At 34.6% G+C, this 17,407-nt stretch overlaps 1 protein-coding gene across 4 annotated transcripts; it reads right to left on the bottom strand.

Moving 5' to 3' along the window:
- Positions 1-4,394: 4,394 nt before the first annotated feature.
- LOC139862239 (BRCA1-associated RING domain protein 1-like) lies at positions 4,395-10,805 on the bottom strand. Of its 4 annotated transcripts, none has more exons than XM_071850809.1 (11): positions 10,668-10,790; positions 10,103-10,194; positions 9,887-9,955; positions 9,552-9,794; positions 9,022-9,122; positions 8,741-8,930; positions 8,570-8,667; positions 7,966-8,032; positions 6,274-6,439; positions 5,248-5,366; positions 4,397-5,162 (listed from the first exon to the last, which is right to left on the bottom strand). In XM_071850809.1, exons 4-11 carry the CDS (start codon positions 9,723-9,725, stop codon positions 4,815-4,817), a joined length of 1,263 nt encoding a protein of 420 aa, XP_071706910.1. In that variant the 5' UTR covers positions 9,726-9,794; positions 9,887-9,955; positions 10,103-10,194; positions 10,668-10,790; the 3' UTR covers positions 4,397-4,814. The 4 variants fall into 4 exon arrangements, with proteins under 4 accessions (XP_071706913.1, XP_071706910.1, XP_071706912.1 ...); XM_071850811.1 differs by having other exon boundaries at positions 9,552-9,758; XM_071850810.1 differs by lacking the exon at positions 10,103-10,194 and having other exon boundaries at positions 10,668-10,805.
- Between the last annotated feature and the right edge of the window lie 6,602 nt (positions 10,806-17,407).

Genomic DNA, 17,407 nt, shown 5'->3' with positions numbered 1-17,407 from the left:
GGAACCAAATATCGATAGGCCTAGCTTGGAGGATTTAAATTATCCTTCTATCTCTGAGTCTGATGCGTTACTTCTAGAAGCACCTTTCGAAGAAAAGGAAATTTTCGAGGCAATTCGGGATTGTGGTAGTTGCAAGGCACCCGGTCCGGATGGTTTTAACATGAGATTCTACAAGATATATTGGGAAATTATCAAAGATGATCTTATAACCTCTATTCAATGGTTTTGGGAGAAAGGTGTATTTTCCCGAGGATGTAATGCGTCATTTGTCACCTTAATTCCAAAGAAAGATGATCCATTAAGTCTCGGCGATTATAGACCCATTAGCCTCATAGGTAGCTATTACAAGGTGGTTGCTAAAATTCTCTCAAATCGGCTTCGAAAGGTTTTACCATCACTTGTTGGATCGGAGCAAAGCGCGTTTTTGAAAGGTCGTTTTATTCTTGACGGGGCTCTTATCGTTAACGAAACCATTGACTATCTTAAATCAATAAGGCAAAAAGGACTTCTTTTCAAGGTAGACTTCGAAAAGGCGTTCGATTGCCTTAGTTGGAACTTTCTTATGGATGTGATGAAGTGTATGGGATTCGGATGTAAATGGAGAAATTGGATCTTTTCATGTCTAAGCTCGACATCGATTTCTATTCTCGTTAACGGATCACCTACGAATGAATTCTCTCCATCTCGAGGGGTTCGACAAGGCGATCCACTTTCGCCTTTTCTTTTTATTATTGCTTCGGAGGGATTAAATATCTTAACGAAAGCCGCACTGAATACAGGTTTGTTTAAAGGGGTAAGAATAGGTAATGATCAAATCCCAATCTCTCATCTCCAATATGCCGACGACACTATTTTTATTGGAGAATGTAGTAGATCAAACGTGTATAGTTTAAAAAACCTTCTCACATGTTTCGAGATGGCATCCGGGTTAAAGGTTAATTTTGTAAAAAGTTGCTTGTATGGTATTGGTATCTCTTTGGAAGATGCTACATCGTTTGCAAGTTGCATGGGGTGTCAAGTTGGCCAAATGCCTTTCAAATATCTCGGTTTACCCATTGGCACTAAAATGAATAAAACTAAAAATTGGCAACCGGTGATTGACAAATTCAAATCAAGGTTATCACGTTGGAAAATGCGTATGATGTCGTATGGAGGAAGAATGGTTCTTATAAAGTCGATCCTTAATAGTCTACCGTTGTATTTCTTTTCGCTCTACCGTGCTCCCGAAAGTGTGATCAAAATACTGGAAAGTGTGAGACGCTCGTTTTTTTGGGGCGGGGGGGATTCGGGTTCAAAAATCGCGTGGGTAAAATGGGACAAGGTCATTGCTTCATATGACCATGGGGGGCTTAATATCGGGTCTTTAAAAAATAAAAACTTGGCTCTCTTGGGGAAATGGTGGTGGAGGTTTAAAACCGAAACCAATTCTCTATGGGTCAAATTAATTCGAAGCATATATGGTTCTTCAGGTGGTTTGGAGATGGAAGGTGACTTACCTCACCCGACGTCTTCAACTACTTGGTCTAATATCATTTTAGCAGGTCATAAGTTACAGGAGGCAAACGTCAATTTCATCGACTCATTCTCAAGGCAAATCGGATGCGAATCAAATGTTTCATTCTGGAACGAGAAGTGGATCGGGAACAACAAGCTTCGTGTTCTTTTTCCTAGACTTTTCAGATTGGAAACAAGGCAAGACGCAAGAATTAGAGACATAATCTGTGTTACAAGCAACGGAATTGTCTACAATTGGTGCTGGAACAGGCAACCCACAGGTCGTACGTGCAGCGAATTTTCAAATCTCAGACAACTTCTAGAAGGTATCGAGTTTAGCAGCAGGAGCGAAGATATGTGGAAGTGTTCTTTTGCATCGAACGGTTTATTCTCAGTCCATAACCTTACCAAACTGATCGAGGAACAGCAGGCTTCAAACAATTCAGGTGCAGCAACTTTTCGTAATAATTTAATTCCAAAAAAATTAGAAGTTTTTGTTTGGAGGCTTTTAAAAAAACGCCTCCCGGTTCGGGTCGAGTTAGATAAAAAAGGGATCGATTTACATTCGGTTAGATGTCCGATGTGTGATGATGTATTAGAGACTATCGAGCATACATTTATTTTTTGTAAACAAGCAATGGATCTTTGGGAACGAGTCTTTGGATGGTGGGATTTGGGTCATTTTAACAACCTTAGCTTGAGTGAACTACTTCGAGGCAACAATCCAAAGTCGACTACAACCTTCGGGAAAAAGATATGGCAAGCCGTCGAATGGGTTTGTGCGTATTATATTTGGAAATGCCGGAACAATTTGATATTTCGTGATATTAAATGGAATATTCCGGTAGTGCTAAATGAAATACAAATCAAATCCTTTGATTGGATTTCTCATAGGTCGAGGGGAAAAAAGTTCGATTGGCACATTTGGTTGAGCAATCCGAAATTCTACCTTACAACTTAGAAAGCTTGTGATTGTTCGTGTGTAAAGATTGCTCCCTTAGCAATTTAATATCTAGTAGTTTCGTGTAATTGTTTTTCTGATGTCCTGGGCTATTAATGCCTTTGAACCTTCATGTATTCTGTTTTTCTTTCAATGAATTTTGCTTTTCAAAAAAAACAATATGCTAATGAATAATACCAATACTTACTAGATAACTGAATTTTTTCAAAACCTTTATAACAAAATTGATCAAAATCTTAACCAGAATTGTCATAATGTAATGTATTTTATTATCAAAATTTTATGATTCTCACAAGTGTGAATAGAAGTGTGAGTTAATTTATCAAAAAATTATTATTGAATATAAATTTACATGTATTTTTCAAAAGACAATGACTATGCTAAAACAATGATTTACAAATTTGTCAAAAGAAGAACCGATTAAGTCGGCCAAGCAATAATGAAAAACAAGATCTCCAAAAAGAAAATTATTTCATGGCCCCATTCAACGTGAAGACAAAAGAAGATTATCATGTGTCCGCAAATTATAAAGATAAAGTAAAACTTTCAAAAGCAAATTATTCTCTGAATCCTACTCGAGGATGAAGAGAAATTTTTTACAATCATGATGACAAAGCATCCGATTTCCATTCCATAATTGGAAGATATTCAAGGACCCTTTCTCTAGAAATTTGTCACAAGAAGAAATGGTTATGTGGGCCAAGAAATAAAAGGCACGATTTCGAAAAAGAAGACTATTTCATGGCCCCATTCAACATGAATACAAAAGAAGATTATGATAATGGTGTCGAAATTACAAAGATAAAGTAAAACTTTTAAAAGCAAATTATTCTATGAACCGTATTTAATAATAGAAGACAAAAAATTTATAATCAAGATGACAAAGCATCAGATTTCCATTACATAATCGGAAGATATTCAAGACCGTTTTCTGTCTATAAAAGGAGAAGTATTCTTCATTTGAAAAGACACCAAAAAATAGTAGAATTTTTTTTTTTTTTTTTAACCGCAAGCATGCATCAGTGTATCATTTGTTTCAACGACACTCATCATTTGCGCACACACACGCGTTCGAGAGGAAACCCGAATCGCATTACAGGAACCCGATCCTTTAACCATCCCTAGGGGCAGGCGGATCGGGTTTGAATCCTGAATGGATCCGGGAGAAAACCCCCGGGTCAATCAGGATATCCATATTAAATATATGTACGCAATTATTTCTAATGTTTAATCCATGTCTAAGAAAAACGCCTAAAGTCATTGTCAACCTCTCGCTGTTCAAAATGATTAGATTTTCAAATTATCCTTGCTCCAAACACTAGTACTCATTGTATATATTCCAAATCAATTCAAGAGATGCACACTAGTACTCATTGTATATATTCCAAATCAATTCAAGAGATGCAAACAAAACTTTTGTTCATTCTACTCGGTTTAAGATTATTATTTTTGAGTTAGATATCAATTATGTAGTTTGTAATCTTTAATTTATCGTTTACTTATATTCAATAATGTATTTTTGGTTTAGAAATTGGTTGGTATTCATATATGGGTTAGAAATTGGTTGGTATACATATATAGTCTTTGTATAGATCAAACGATCCAGTTACACCACACATTGAACAAACTATTGTCTAGAGCCCTATATATAAACATCATAACTCCTTTGAAACTAACATACAACCAACAAACCTATTGAACAAGACAAGCATACTACTAAATGAATACACAATGAAACTAATATAATACACCAACGCATCTATTGACAACAACCAAACAATACACAACCATTGAATCAAAAGATCTCTTATGAGATCCCCAAAGCGCCAAGAGATCTGAGAACCATCTGGAACTTTTAAAAACCCATTTACAGTTAATAACCAACCAATCTAACCCTCAAGGAACGCAAACAGACCCAAACTACCTCAGCAAACCAGGACCCAGCTGCATCAATGGAGCAGAATTGGGTTAATGATAGATATACTACGCTTACTTTAACATTAATGGATACTCCGGAATCTACAGAACACACTTATGATATCTTTCATTTGTACTAATAAAAAATAGATACACAGGTTTGAGCAGTTTATCTGTAACAAGTTGCTAATGGTTAACACCAATACTAGACAACCGAATTTTCCCAAAATCTTTATAACAAAATTTGATCAAATCTTAATCTGAATTGTCACAATCATAACTTTACGAGTCTTGAGTCCATTCTGAGATGCAAAACATTACATCCAAACGATTAAACTTGACCCCAAACTACCAAAACATGTTGCTAAAACTTCAAAGAACATATGCAAGATGAATCATATGCACCATCGAAGCTTTAAGTCACTGTCACTTATGGGACATTTTATGTAAAAGGCAGTAAATTACACGCAGCAACTGATTCCAAAATCCAAATATGCCCAACGACCCGCGACCCATATTGCTGGGCTACGTCCTCTGCTGCAGCTATTCGTTGAAATTTAATACTTTCTTCACTTTCATACTCTGAATGATCTGACACGTCAGCATTGTACACAACCAAAGTTACTTTATTCATTTTCACATCTACATCATTGCACGCAGACAGTAACTGATCCTTAGTGGCGCTAATTGTGCCACCACCGGTTGTAACCAAGGTTATCAGATCGGTTTTATAATCATCTACAAAATCTCCAATAAAGTAAAACCTCACGTTCTTGAAAAGTTTTGGACCCTGCAAAAATAAATTAATCAAGTACATAAAAATACAAACTTTATGAGCACCAATTAATTTGAATGAATTAATTTTAAAGTCTTACGTTATTTAAAATTCTTGACCTCCCTGCTTTGGGCCCACCAGAACAGCCATGTGTGTCTAGATGAACTTCATACGGTTCTTCTTTTACAAGATATCCAGCTTCCATGCAAGCTTTTACCCCTGAAAACATAACAGGTGTCTCAATCTTGTTCCATTGAACCCTAGGATCAACATATAAGCATGGTTCAAACAGTGGTTGCGATGTGTTTGGTGACTAGCAGGTCGCGTTTCGTCCAAAAACGTTTAATTAGTCGGTCAACACTAAAAAGTCAGATTAAAGTCGGTCAACAATCGACTTTTTGTCAGGCCTTGTTCTAGTGCAAACAAAAAATCCCATGCCCATTTAAAAATTACTTGAGAAAAACACCGAATTACATAGTATCCCTTAAAGATAAATACACAATAATTATAAGAAACTTTATGAAAAAACGGCTCTATTGAGTCGACATCAATCGTCGATTTATTGGCGACTTGACTAACTCTTAGAGCCTACATTAAATTCCAGGCATGATTTAAAACCCATGAAAATTTGATTCTACCATTTTCATGGCATCTATTATTATTGTTTTTTTTAAAAAGACTTTTTCCTACTTAAAGGCCGGAGGTCCTCTCGGAAGCAATCTCTTTATCCGTCGAATAAAGAGAGGGATGACTTTCTCTACTCTTGTGAGTGTTTCACTCTGGGTGGAGAAATGACTTGTCTTTATTCTCGAATAGGGAAAGGATTGTCTACATCTCACCTCCCCATACACCACTCATGTGGTATTGGGTTTTGTTGTTGTTGTTTATGAAAAAACTATATATATATTTAAACTAACACCACATCATTTTATTTGTAAATCATTTAATTTTTAAATATTTATGTTTATAATATTTATATTAAAAAGTCAATGTCGGTCAACGTCCGTCTGGACCCCGTCTTGACCGACTCGACCTTTCAAGGTCTTGACAGACTCGTTTCCTTCTCGTTCTTCCAACCTTGGTTCCATTGAACCCTAAGATCAACACATAATATTAAAAACCTTACATTCAAATGTAACAATCCATTTTCCATTCAATATGGCCATGAGAAGTTTGAATGTACGTGCGCATGCACCGTCCGAATCTTTAGCAGCAATAACGTGTGTGACAGTATCTCTCCACTGTTTGGACACTATTGCCCCGTTACTTGTTGCAAACTTAACCAGGTGGTACTGCGTTATCAAGTCAAAAAATTATATTTATATATATATATATATATATATATATATATAGTGGTAGGATCAAGAGGGAAGTAACCAATCGGGGGAAGCGGGGGAAGCAAAAACTTTTTTTTTTTTGTTTTTTGAAAAAACTTTGTTCACGAACATTATAGATGGGATGAAAATATGAACATTTAGTAGAGACACTTTGTGATAAATGTTTTTATTTTGGCGGGAAAACGCTCGAAGAAGTAATATATAACAATTATCGTGTTTTTCGAGCGTATGTTGAGGTTTTAGCTATTGGGGTTTAGATATTAGGGTTTAGAAATTTAGGGTTTAGGGTTTAGATTTAGGATTTAGATTGAGTTTTTAACACGAACGGTTTAGAGTTTAGGGTTTGGTGTTTTGGGTTTAGGGAATAAACCCAAAACACCAAACCCTAAACCCTAAACTCTAAATCGGGCTAAATTTTACTTCACAAAACATGAAGAAAAAAAACGTTTATATTCTTCACGAACAATATTATCTTCAATATTATCTTGAATGTTATTTTTGTCGATCGTTTTCCCTCCTAAATAATAACATTCATCACGAAGTGTCTCTTCTAAATGTTCATATTTTTGCGTGATCTTGATGCCGGAAAAAAAAATTCCAAACAAAACGAAAAAAAAAAAAAAATTTGCTTCCCCCCGATTGGTTACTTCCCCATTGATCCTGCCCCTATATATATATATATATATATATAGTGGTAGGATCAAGAGGGAAGTAACCATTCGGAGGGAAGCGGGGGGAAGCAAAAACTTTTTTTTTTTCGTTTTTTGAAAAAACTTTGTTCACGAACATTATAAATGAGATGAAAATATGAACATTTAGTAGAGACACTTTGTGATAAATGTTTTTATTTTGGCGGGAAAACGCTCGAAGAAGTAATATATAACAATTATCGTGTTTTTCGAGCGTATTTTGAGGTTTTAGCTATTGGGATTTAGATATTAGGGTTTATAGGGTTTAGATATTAGGGTTTAGAAATTTAGGGTTTAGGGTTTAGATTTAGGATTTAGATTGAGTTTTTAACACGAACGGTTTAGAGTTTAGGGTTTGGTGTTTTGGGTTTTGGGTTTATGGAATAAACCCAAAACACCAAACACCAAACACCAAACCCTAAACTCTAAATCGGGCTAAATTTTTCTTCACAAAACATGAAGAAAAAAAACGTTCATATTCTTCACGAACAATATTATCTTGAATGTTATTTTTGTCGATCGTTTTCCCGCCTAAATAATAACATTCATCACGAAGTGTCTCTTCTAAATGTTCATATTTTCGTGTGATCTTGATGTCGGAAAAAAAAAATTCAAAACAACGAAAAAAAAAATAAAAAATTTGCTTCCCCCGATTGGTTACTTCCCCATTGATCCTGCCCCTATATATATATATATATATATATATATATATATATATATATATATATATATATATAAACCATGAAGAAATTTTGAAATTGTTAAAAGTTATAAATAGTTGCTTGTACCAACCTTTTGTTCTGAAGAAAGATCTGAACCACAAAACACCAAACCATTTTCGGCATTCGACACCGATGTCCTAAAAATCAGTTATAAAACAAATATTTCACAATCAAATTATTACGTTGGATTTAAAGATTCAAAATAAACTTATGTTTTTTTCTAAATCCATTAAATTAAAAGCCTAAACCATTCTAAGATAGCGTAGTGGTGAGGGTCCTAATATCCTCACAATAGGTCTCAGGTTCAAACCTCACTACCAACATATCTTAGGGTAACCAGGCAAAGGGTCGGAAACGTTCACGGGATAACCCGGTTAGACCGCGTAGGGGCGGAACATAGAGTAGTCCTGGGTGGGGGGTTTGCCCCCCTAAAATTTGAGTAAATTTACTTGATTAGTGTAATATTTATATTTATAATATTTAAAAAAAAAAAAATAGTGCTACTCGCCCCCATATTTACAACCATATATCATCTTATTATTTTCGCCCCCCCCCCCCCCAAAAAAAGTTTCAAGTTCCACCAAAGTCGCCCTCTAGGGTAGACTATAGCCTGAACAGGTAAAACCTAATCCGTTTACCCATTAAATTTAAATCGTAGATTATGAAAAACATACTTATATTTTTTCTCATTATTTCGCTTCCGTCCTTTTGACTTCATTTCACTTGGAAATTTGTTGGATGTATGTTTCGGGCAAAAAATAAGAAATTCATCCTATAAAAGACACACAATTAGAAAACGCAGAACAAATTACAACTTAGTTTAGTACTTATAAATTATTGCTTACAAAACCCCATCTGCAGTCACTAGTTTCATATGCACATGGAACATGATATGATCTTTGGCATCGTTCTGAATAACAGCCAAGACCAGCTCCTTTTTTACCACAATGGCTGCATTTTAGCTTGTTAGCACGTGCTACTTCTGATTCTAAATTCTGTATAAGTCCATTCGCGTTAAAGAAAATTCGAGGCGTCCTACATTAATTAAGATATAAATATTGGAAATAATAATATATTTTTATTTGCTCAAATAACATGTCAAATATTTTATAGTTGGATAGCATACCAGTTACGACATCTTACATGAACATGTATAACCTTAGAAACATTGGCCTCGTCTCCCACCACTTCTTTCCCTTGAGAGTACGACAAAAGTTCTCCACTTTCCTACACAACTCGAAAAACAATATCGTTACCAGTCCTTTTTGCACGTTAACGACAACCCTAAGGACTGTCGTTAGATAATTCCAAAACTAATTTGTCTAACGACAAGCCCTAACATGCAAAAACTACTTGTATACTCTAATGACGGACATTTAAAAGTCCAAATCAACCGTTATGTACCAGTCTTTTTTGTACGTTAACAACAGTCGCGAGGGTTGTCGTTAAAATATTGCAAAACCAATTTGTCTAACGACAGCCCTAACATGCAATAAATACTTGGTACACTTTAATAACCATCATTTTACAGTCAAAATTAAACGCTATGTACCAGTCTTTTTTTGCACGTTAAGGGTTGTCGTTAGAAAATTACTAAGTGCCTATTAGGTTTAATCTGAATCTAACACATCGTTTTTAGGAGATTTTGAAACTCACCTGCGTGCACTCAGAAGTATGACAAAAGGCACAACTACGATCATTGATATCAAGTAATCCACTATCTGTTTTCTTTTGCGTTTTCACTTCGATGGTTTGACTTTTAGGTCCAGGGGAGCTTTTACTTTTTGGCTCCAGATTAGCCTTCTTGTCGCCATTTGCAACTCCTTTCATTGGTGAAATTTAAATTTATACTTGAATCGTTTTCTGAATTACGATAACCAGCTAACACTTGTTACTATACTATTGTATTACAAGTGTACACATACAGGATTCAACGATTAGTAAAAACAATAGAATAAATAAAAAAATTCCATTAAATGTGCGAACTTTACCTCTGTAATCCACCAAAAAAGAATCTTGATCAAGCAGTGTAGATAACAAACCCTAATTTGTCCTTATAGCTGCATAAAAAAACAATTCAGCAAAAATAAATAAATTGAAACACATCTATTGATGACGTAATAACTGAAACTAATGTAACATAAACATTTAAAAGCTGTAGATATCTATTAAGTTTTTGAACCTTAATGATAAATAAAAATACTAACTATATTTTCCATTAAAGGTGCAAACTTTAACTCTGTAATCCACCAAAAAAGAATCTTGATCAAGCTGTGTAGATAACAAGCCCTAATTTTTCCTTATAGCAGCATAAAAAACAAATCAGCAAAAAAATAAAATTGAAACACATCTATTGATGACGTAGTAATAATGTACCATAAACATTTAAAAGCTGTAGCTATCTATTAAGTTTTTTATTGTCCATAACATCAATATTACTACAAATACTAACTATAATTTCCATTAAAGGTGCAAACTTTACCTCTGTATACCCAAAATGTATAATAAAACTGTGTAGATAACAAGCCCTAATTTAGGTACAACTGAGCCCTAGAATGTAACAGGTGTGCTAACTATCTTTATTTTATTTGCTTATTAACAATTAACAATTAACAATTAACAATTAACAATAAACCTTAGTTTACCAAAATAAAAAAATAAAAATAAAAAATTTAAATCCTTCAAAATAAGTTCATCCAAAAAACCCCTAAAACAAAACGCACTTGTATGTTAGGGTTTAAACGAGGATAGAAAAAGAAATTATATAATTACCTCGATTAACATACGAATGATGTTTAGAAGCTCAATACTGGAAACTAGATTGTGTTAGCGATTTTTGTATGAACTAAACTGTTTGCGAAACCACAAATAAATAAGTAAATAAATTTTGTAAACGGTAGAATGTAGAAGTATTACATGGAGTCAGTGATGGAGATCATCTTAACACACCATATTTAATTGAACTCATTTACAAATGGACTATTTTACCCTTACATAAATTAGAATTAGGATTAGGATTTTATTTATTACAGTAAGTATACAGAAATGATGCAAATTCTACATAGGTAATAACCAGAAAATACAAGTATTTTCTTAAAAATTAAATTTTGAGTATTCAACGTTCATATTTAATTGTATAAAAATTGTTTATTTGTAAATATGTTGTACTGTATTATACATTTTATTTATAATAAAATAATAATAATAATATAATAATAATAATAATAATAATAGTAATAGTAATAATAATAATAATTGGAGTTAATATTAATATTGCATTTTTTTTTTGTAAGCTAGGAAAAACTACTATGAACGAGCACATTGGCTACCCCATAGAAGATAAAACCTCGGCTAATCAAGTCCCCCTGAGCGCGAGACTTGGTACCGGGTAAATTGCGCATTATGCGCATCTTCTAGTCACACTCCCTTTTTAAACAATTTGGCATAGCCATGAATTGAACTCGGTTGGTATGCTTCAATGAGCAACTCGGTGGCTCTTCAGGCAAGCTTAGCGTGATTATTAATATTGCATTTTCTTATTTCTTTTTAATTTATTTATATTTTATATTTTATATCAAAGGATTACTTTATTATTAGTTATAATCATAAATAATAATAATAATAATAATAATAATAATATAATATAATAATAATAATAAACATTATAATTGAGTAATTATTGAGTTATAACATCTATAAGCAAATTATATTATTATTTATTATAATTATAATTATATTATACATATCATATCATTATATCATTATTTGTGAACTACATATGAAAATGGCCGTGAATGATAATACATTTCGTTCAGTGAGCACTCCAAATAGCAGCAGAAGCAATTATCATCATCATTATCATTATCATTATCAATATATTCAATAGAAAGTGTATTTTCACTATTCATAACATTATTTTATTCATAAAGAGTAGTTTGGTCATTTTACATCTTAGATATTTATTGTTTGAGTTCTATCTTTATCTTCATTTCCCCTGCCATTTTCTGGATACTTCTCGCGAATTCTAACCTTCTCCATACGCTGGGCAATATATTCAATAGAAAGTATGTTTTCGCTATTCACAACATTATTTTATTCATAAAGAGTAGTTTGGTCATTTTACATCTTAGATATTTATTGTTTGGGTTCTATCTTTAACTTCATTTCCCCCTGCCATTTTCTGGATACTTCTCGCGAATTCTAACCTTCTCCATACGCTGGGCAATATATTCAATAGAAAGTGTGTTTTCACTATTCACAACATTATTTTATTCATAAAGAGTAGTTTGGTTATTTTACATCTTAGATATTTATTGTTTGGTTCTATCTTTATCTTCATTTCCCCTGCCATTTTCTGAATACTTTTCGCGAATTCTAACCTTCTCCATACGCCGGGCAATATATTATGTTTTTACTATTCACAACATTATTATTTTATTGCTAAAGATATTTATTGTTTGGGTTGTATCTTTATCTTCATTTCCCCCTGCCATTTTCTGGATACTTCTCGCGAATTCTAACCTTCTCCATACGCTGACAATTTTCCCACATCCTTTCTCCCCTGCTTTCAATGTTAACCGCCTCATACGCCACCGTCGTTTATGATAACCCATCGGCCTGATTGTTTGCCGGCGTGGATTACAGACCGACGAAAATATCGCAGCTGTGTTTCCCGACATCGTTTACGGCAGAATCAGTTTTTTACAGGTGAGATTATGCTTGACTGATTTAGGTTGATACACTCTATTGTTGTTATTATTATTTTCTGAGTTAGGGTTTTGATTTTTTAGGTGACTTTTATTGAAAGGTTGCAGGTGGATTTTGATACCAACCAAAATTTTGTTTTATCAATTTTCTTAAATGGATCAGGCCATAAGTTTTCCTCGACGATTTGTTGTATTATCACATGTAGGTTTTAATTAAGGTTTTGAATCGCATTTGTTGTTGATTTTTGTTTTAAACATGCTGAAGGTTTCAATCTTGAAACATGGTTAAGGTAGCAAGCTTTTTTCCCCTTTTATTTTTTTTTACAGCATCTTAACTAATATGTTTGTGTTTATTACCATGTTGTGATTGATGTTTGTTACTGTAGGTCTTTGGGATATCTTTTAATAACACCGTTGTACAGTCAGCCTTTACATTCTTTCTATTTAATACTGGCAGTTATACAAATGCCAATTTTTTTATGTGTTTGCGTACTGCTTTTGTTGGCCAATGTTATGGTATGCGATTGTTTAATGAGAAAATACCATATACGTTGTTTGTTATTTATTGTCTTTAAAGGGAAGTACTTACAGTATGCAGTTGCCTATGATTATTCATTGAAACTTACTACAGGGTGACGCTATTCAAGTGAACATGTATTTGATCTCGATGTTACCTACTATAGGATTACAGACTTCATATGCAAACCAACAAGGCATCGACAATGAACAATAGAGAATCCGACATCTTTTACATTTCGGAGGTACACCGAATTTAATCGATCCCTGTAGTTGGCTACCTAATGCACTATTTCAACTTCATTTGCAAGATCACCAGACAACCAACTACCAAAGAGAACACACCAATTTCATGTTCTTACAGGTAATACAATTTAACGACTATCTTACTCAAAACATTATTTCATTTACTCACTTTATCATGCAAGCACATATTAGATGGGACCAATTCAGCATGTGAGCAGTATCATAACGTTCAGAGACGCAAGGGCTACCCAAAAAACATGTCGCAAAATCGATATCAACAACGTCAGGTCATAAAACAAACAATTTATCTAAACAAAAATTAAATGACACCTTACCGTATTACTTATTAACATGTTATAACACAACAACTGCAAATAGTGATAAAAACGCCCAATTGACGCTCTGGAACGAAGTCTTTGTGTACAATTTTGGGTATTTCTCATGTTTTGGTGTTGTAGTTTAATTTAATTTGGGTATTGTTTGAGTTATTTTTTCTATCAGGTGAGGTTCCAATGTTTTAACGTTTTTTCCTTTCTTAATTTTGTTGTATGTATCTGATATTATATTTTGAGAGATGTGTGGACACTAATAATTTGTTTTGTGTTTGTTCTTCTCATGTTGTCCTTTAACTTTATTGCTGAAGATCGAATCTGTTATGACAAATTTTTTTTTTGCATATGTAGGTTTTTTTTGGCGTTATTTTAGTGTCGTACTGCTGTTATGGTGTTTGTTTTGGTAGTTTATATGTTTATTTTTGTGTTATGTTCAGGCACCGATTTACCCAAACCCATTCCGATCAAGGGAATAGGTCGTCGACCATTGCTAGATGATGCGGGTGAGCTGGGCAATATAACCAGCAACACAACCAGCACAAGCTCAAATGATGTCACACTCGAATATGGTCAAGCAATGGTCGTGTTGCCATTTATTTCATATCATCTAAGTGTTTTTGGAGCTGGTTCAAGAAGCTCAGGGGTGACCCTACTTCAGTCCTTAAACTGAAGTAGTTATGTTTTCATGAATAAAGTTTTTGATAGTTGAAGGCAAGCTAGCAATTAAGAAGACAGCTAGCCGGACCAGCAAATGAGCTTAGTTCAGCCAGTAAAGCTTTAATTCACTCAGCCGGGTAACCAGCAAATCGAACCAGCAAAGTTAATACTTAGGCGAACCAGCTAGTTCAACCAGCTGAAGAATTTTAGTTCAACCAGCATACGAAACTTAGTTCAACCAGCAGGCGACATTGTTTTCTTTTGAGGGGCCAACTTGCTGATACGATTCAAAGTTTACTTATGCTTTTCAATAAACCGGTCAGGTCATGTGCTTAACACGTGCGTGGCTGTTCTAGAAGAATGTTAGCTGTTAAAGGAAGATTCTCATATATCATATGCTTTTATCATGGGAGGAGCACTACCAAATGGCAGGCCTTTTGCAGATTATGTCCTTTATTCTTATTGGCTAATTTGTAATTGTTTGTCCTTTTTGTCCTTTATTCTTATTACCATCAAGTATGGGTATCCCATACCTAGATTAGATGATATGCTAGATGAGCTGCATGGTTCTTGTGTATTCTCCAAAATTGATCTTAGAAGTGGGTATCATCAGATTTGAATGAAAGAAGGAGATGAATGGAAGACAACTTTCAAGATCAAAGGTAGTTTATTCGAGTGGTTGGTTATGCCTTTTGGATTATCTAATGCACATAGCACATTCATGAGACTTATGAATGAAGTGTTCAGACCACTTATTGAGCAATTTGTGGTTGTTTACTTTGATGACATTCTAGTGTACTCAAAAACTAAAGAAGAACACTTGGATCATTTGAGGAAAGTATTTGAGCTGTTAAGACAGTATCAATTATATGCAAAGCTGGAGAAGTGTGATTTCTTTGTCAGCAAAGTAGTGTTTCTTGGGTATGTGGTTTCTGAAGAAGGCATTTCAATGGATCCATCTAAAGTGGAAGCTATCAGATCATGGCCTAGTCCTTCTTCCATCACTGAAGTCAGAAGTTTTCATGATTTAGCTTCATTTTATAGAAGATTTATCAAAGACTTCTCCACAATTGTTGCTCCAATTACTGATTGTATGAAGAAAGGGGTATTTGAATGGTCTAGTTCAGCATAATCAGCATTTGAATCATTGAAAGAGAAGCTAAGTTCAGCATCTATACATGCTTTGCCTAATTTTGACATGCTGTTTGAACTTGAATGTGATGCAAGTGGTGTTGGCATTGGAGCTGTGCTTGTGCAAGGAAAAAGACCAGTAGCTTATTTCAGTGAAAAGCTAAATGGGTCAAAGCTGAATTATAGCACTTATGATAGAGTTTTATGCCCTCATTCAAGCTGTTGATCATTGGTCACATTATTTGAAGCCAAGGCAGTTTGTTCTCTTTTCTGATCATGAAGCATTGAAATACATTAATGGGCAGCACAAATTAAATCCAAGGCATACAAAATGGGTTGAATTCTTGCACATGTACTCTTTTGTGTCTAAACACAAGGCTAGTACTTCTAATGTTGTTGCTGATGCTCTTTTAAGAAGATATTCTTTGTTGTCAATTCTAGAAGCTAGGGTTCTTGGATTTTCATTTGTTAAGGAGTTATATGAAGCTGATCCAGACTTTGCTTCTATTTTGAATTGTTCTCCTGCTGAGTCCAAAAGAGATTATGTTGAGCAAGATGGTTTTCTATTCAAGGGCAGCAGATTGTGCATCTCAAAAGATTCAATCAGGGAGTTGCTGATTAGAGAGGCACATGGAGGTGGTTTAGCTGGTCATTTTGGGATTAACAAGACATTGGAGATCCTAAATGAACACTTTTACTGCCATGTATGGATAAAAATGTTAAAGCTGTGATTAATCGTTGTGCTACCTGCTTTCAAGCTAAGTCAGCTTTTCACAAGGGTTTATATACTCCTCTTCCTGTTCCCAACCAGCCATGGGAAGATTTGAGCATGGACTTCATTGTTGCATTGCCAAGGACTCAGCGAGGCAAAGATTCTATTATGGTTGTTGTTGACAGGTTTTCAAAAATGGCTCATTTCATAGCCTGCAACAAAACCAATGATGCTACCATTATTGCTGCTTTATTCTTCAAAGAGATTGTTCGTCTTCATGGGGTTCCCAAAATCATTGTCTGATCGAGATACAAAGTTCTTAAGTTATTTTTGGAAGACATTATGGAAGTTGCTTGGTACTAAGCTTTTGTTTATCACTTCTCACCATCCCCAAACTGATGGCCAAACTGAAGTAACAAATAGAACTGTGGGAATGCTGTTGAGAACACTTGTTAAGAAGAGTTTGAAGGAGTGGGATTTGAAGCTTGCACATGCTGAATTTGCTTTCAACGGAGCGCCTAATTACTCCACTGGAAAATCCCCATTTGAAATCTGCTATGGTGCAAATTCACTCACACCCATTGATCTGGTTCCTTTTGCAATTGAGCCTAAGGCAAGTGTTGAGGCAGTAACAAAGGCAAAAGAAATGAAGAAGCTTTATGAGCAAGTGAAAGCTAAAATTGAGAAGACCAACCAGCAATACAAGGCTAAAGCTAACCAGCATAGAAAATAGCCCACTTTCATTCCTGGTGATCTTATTTGGATTCATATAAGGAAGAAAAGGTTCCCAGCAAAAAGGAAGAACAAGCTGATGCCAAGAGCTGAAGGTCCATTCAAGGTGTTAGAAAAAGTTGGTGACAGTGCTTACAAAGTCGAGCTGCCTAGTGATACTGCTGTATCTATCACTTCTAATGTGGGAGATTTGATGCCATACTTTGAAGATGACAACCTCGAGAACTTGAGGTCAAGTTCCTTTTTAGAGGGGGAGGATGATGCGGGTGAGCTGGGCAATATAACCAGCAACACAACTAGCACAAGCTCAAATGATGTCACACTCGAATCTGGTCAAGCAATGGTCGTGTTGCCATTTATTTCGTATCATCTAAGTGTTTTTGGAACTGGTTCAAGAAGCTCAGGGGTTGTAGTGACCCGAACTTTTCCATGTTTATATATATTAATTGAGATTGATATTTACATGATTAAATGTTTCCA

The sequence above is a fragment of the Rutidosis leptorrhynchoides genome, chromosome 8, assembly GCF_046630445.1.
Source record: "Rutidosis leptorrhynchoides isolate AG116_Rl617_1_P2 chromosome 8, CSIRO_AGI_Rlap_v1, whole genome shotgun sequence".
Lineage (NCBI taxonomy): Eukaryota > Viridiplantae > Streptophyta > Magnoliopsida > Asterales > Asteraceae > Rutidosis > Rutidosis leptorrhynchoides.
The sequence above is the reverse complement of the archived record's forward strand: the minus strand, read 5'-3'. Positions and strand labels throughout refer to the sequence as shown.

What these genes read in the sequence shown, in the direction of transcription:
- LOC139862239 (XM_071850810.1), bottom strand. Translation starts at nt 9,725, where the DNA reads ATGAAAGGAGTTGCAAATGGCGACAAGAAGGCTAATCTGGAGCCAAAA. An exon ending in GTGACTGCAGATGGGGTTTT is followed by an intron (nt 8,668 to 8,740) that starts GTAAGCAATAAT and finishes TGTCTTTTATAG; the next exon opens with GATGAATTTCTTATTTTTTG. An exon ending in ATCTTTCTTCAGAACAAAAG is followed by an intron (nt 6,440 to 7,965) that starts GTTGGTACAAGC and finishes TTGATAACGCAG; the next exon opens with TACCACCTGGTTAAGTTTGC.